At 53.1% G+C, this 3,436-nt stretch overlaps 1 protein-coding gene across 1 annotated transcript in view; it reads left to right on the plus strand.

Annotated features, from left to right (window-relative positions):
* Window positions 1-3,067, plus strand: part of ROPN1L (rhophilin associated tail protein 1 like) — an 11,675-nt gene extending 8,608 nt beyond the window's left edge. The window contains exons 6-7 of the mRNA XM_011371416.2: window positions 1,220-1,283; window positions 2,885-3,067. Coding sequence (XP_011369718.2) covers window positions 1,220-1,283; window positions 2,885-2,948 — 128 coding nt within the window. The 3' untranslated portion in view covers window positions 2,949-3,067. The remainder of the gene's footprint in view (window positions 1-1,219; window positions 1,284-2,884) is intronic.
* Window positions 3,068-3,436: the final 369 nt, after the last annotated feature.

The raw sequence follows: 3,436 nt of genomic DNA on the forward strand, positions 1-3,436 counted from the left end.
TTTAAGAAGAGTTTAGCCAAATTTATCGTGATCCTTAAGTACAGTAGGTCAAGTTGTCGCAAATCAAAGCATATTGAAAAGTAAGGCAGAATTCGTTTCTCAACAATGACACAGCCCAGTGACTGCAGGTGGGAGGCGTGGCTGGGCCTGCCACACAGCTTCACTCCTGCATGCCTAAACATTTCTCGGGGACCGCTTGTGCACCCCACGCTGTGCAGCTTGGGGGGCAGCTGGGGCGGTGGTGACACCCCCCCCCCAGGGCTTTGGCTCCACAGAGCAGGCTCCCTCGGGGGGTGAGGACATCCCTCGTTGGGGTGAAGCCCAGGAAGCCTGGTGACTAGAGAAGTGGAGGCTTTAGGCGAGGCAAGACGGAGCCGGGCGTCCCCAGGCTCCAGCCCCAGAGGGACTGCGCTCCGAGGGCTCCCTGCGCCTCCAAGCGCCCACGTGAGCTGTTGGCGGCAGTGGCTGGCCCTGGGCACGTGTGTGTGGAGCCGGGATGCAGTGGGTGGATCAGATCAGCCCAGGCCCCGTGGGGTTGCCGTCCTGGTGACACGGGACACATGGACACCTAGACAGCAAGCAGAATTGAGTTTCACGGGGACAAGAGAGCCAAGGACGAGGGCTGGTCTGGGAGGCCCCCCGAGAAGCCCAACCGAGCAGGCCTGTCATCACTGCCCAGGCTCGTCTGTCCTGACCTCCTAAACCTCCCACGTCTGTCCGGGATGCCAGAGTGAGCCCCGGCCACCTCCCATCTCACTTCCTGCCTGACAGAACCTGGGCTGTCCCCAAGGACAAGTCCTTGCTCCTTGTCCCTTCCAGTCCACGCCCCCTCCTCTCTCCTCCAGAACCCCCTTTGAGGCCCCTGCCACCGGGCCGTGCCTCCTGACTCCGTGGACCACTCTGTCTTTCCTCTAGTCTGTCATCCACAGACTTCGTAAGCACTCCTTGGGACTCCTTGGTCACTCTCTTCCTGTCCACGTCACACCTGGGCCCCTGTCCTCCCAAATGGTGCCAGACATCCATGTGAGGACAGCGCTGGTGGGGGGCGGTGCTGCAGGAGCCCCCGGCTGGGGGGAGGGGCAGTGAGCAAGGAAGCGCTGCAGAGGGCGGAATACGCTGGAGAAAGAGGAGCCAGGACAGACTGGGGCGGGGACCGGAGGCGTCGGTGGGCCTTGTCCAGTTTGGCGGATTCCAGAGCTGTTTCTTACATTGGCTGCAGAGGTCACCGTGCCCCTGGCATTGGTGATTTCAGAGAAGCAGGGGGACAGAGGAGACAAGAAAGTGTAGGCTCCAGCTTTTCCTCATTGGGCCGTGGGGGGTGGGGGGCAGGCGAATTCCTAGGGGAGGAGGGTGGGGATAGACGTGGGGAAAGAGGCTGCAGACAAGGGAGAAGGCTGCCGATTGCCCAGGTGGAGGTCTGGGTTTGTAACCTGGTGCTCTGTGCACCCTGACCAGCGACACGTCCCCACGGGCTCACAGGAAAAGCCTCGGGGACCCGTCCTTGGTGCAGGGCGCAGGTTCACGAGCTGGGCTTGTCCGGATCCTAAGCTTTTGCTCCTCCATCCCAGCAGGGAGCACTTGGCACATGCTCAGCGAGTGAACGCCCAGACCTGGTGCATGTGGCTTGGGGCGAACCCCCCTCCCCACCACTCTTCCACGAGAAACTTGCTACTTGGGGTTTTTACAGTGGGAGTGATTCTTAGTTGTATCTGCCTATGCAGTCATTCATTCATTCGTTCCATTCGTCCCCTGCTGGGTTCCAAAGCGTTTCAGACCCTCCGTAGCTCCTTAGCGGATGGTGCTGGGCACTCAGGCCACGAGGGGCCATGGGGGCAGCTGTGCGGAAAGAGTCACGTGGCTGGGCGGGCAGCGGCGAGCATAGGCTGAGGAGACGCCTTGGGGCTGGCAGTGGGGTGGCATTGCCAGGACCTCGCCCTGGAAGCTTGGGGGGCCCCGCCTGGTGTCAGAAGGACCCTGGTGTGGCGTGTTCATGGCGAGGCTTGTTCTCTAGCCATTGGATGCTACCTAACGTGAGGAATTACTGAATTGCACAAGGAAAGTCCAAATAAAATTCTACTCCATGTTTTGTTTCATCGCCTGGCTAGTGGTTCTTTTCCAGCTGTGGACACAAGCTTGGCCGGCCTTCGTGGGGTGCTAGGCCAGCGAAGGCAGTGACCTCAGGCTGCTGCAGCTTGAGGGAGAGAGCGAGGGTTCAGGTGGCAGGCGTCACTCCCCAGCGTCCTGCTCTTTCCTAAGCGGCCAGGTGGGAGACGATGTAATTCTCCCCGGCCTGTGGGAGACGGTCGCTTTTTACGGTAAAATACGGTTTAGAACAACTGCCAACTCAGGTTTTTACTTTTAAACTACGAGCACTAAAGACAGATCTCCTTTTGCCCACCGATGCTGAAAATCAACATTGTTATAGTTGAGTTTTTGCAGTACACCTACTGATGTTGGCGGAGGTTTACTTCAAGAAATAAATATATCTATAGACAGAGAAATTAAAAGATTTACTATCGCCAGTGCCAAAGTTTCACAGACTCAGGACAGTCCTCTGAGTTTTACTAGACCAACTTTTTAACTAGTACTTTTGTTAACCAGTGACTAAAATTTGAGTTGTCAATAAAGAAAAATCTTCAAATATAGTACTGATTTTTTCACCTAGAAATAAATGCCCATTTTTGTACAAGAGAATGCTTTATTTTTAGAGGTAAGAATTATTGATTAGAAACCATAAATAATCAATTGTTTAAGGTAAAACTTTTAAATTATGTTGCATTTAAGTGGTATTCAAGTTAAATTATGCTGAATCGTGTTGTTTCATAAAGACTATTGTATGCTATGAGAAATTACTAATAAGTGTCTTTATCTGTTTCCCATTTAGAGAATCTAGAAAGAATGGCATGATAGGACTTTCAGATTTCTTCGTTCTAAGGAGGAAAATGTAGAGAAAAGAAAACTCGGAAGATGTGCCCATGCCGTCAGTGCACAAAAGAACACATTTTAATGTTGAAAGAGTTCTCTCTAAACCGTGGCACCAATTACAGCTTGTCATTAACCACCCGCACGGGGCTGCGAGTTTTATTCTGCTGGATGTTCCGCGTAACCAGTGGGTCCAGGGGGCCTGTTCAGTGACCCACTCACGGTGTCCTTGTGAGCCTTGAAGGCACCAGGGGGTGGTCCGGTCGAGGGAAACAGTCTGCTTACGGGTGCTGCAGGGTCCCAGGGGGAGGGGCAGTTCAGAACCGGCTGATGTTTTTCTTTGCTGGAAACTCTTTTTCTTTTTTTAAAAAATTAATTAATTAATTAATTTTATGGTGACATCGGTTAACGAAATCCAGTAAGTTTCAGCTGTTCACTTTAACAGTAAGGCATGTATATATTTACACTGTGTGTTCACCTCCCATAGTTAGATTTCTTTCTGTCACCCCATATT

The sequence above is a fragment of the Pteropus vampyrus genome, unplaced genomic scaffold, assembly GCF_000151845.1.
Source record: "Pteropus vampyrus isolate Shadow unplaced genomic scaffold, Pvam_2.0 Scaffold190, whole genome shotgun sequence".
NCBI lineage: Eukaryota > Metazoa > Chordata > Mammalia > Chiroptera > Pteropodidae > Pteropus > Pteropus vampyrus.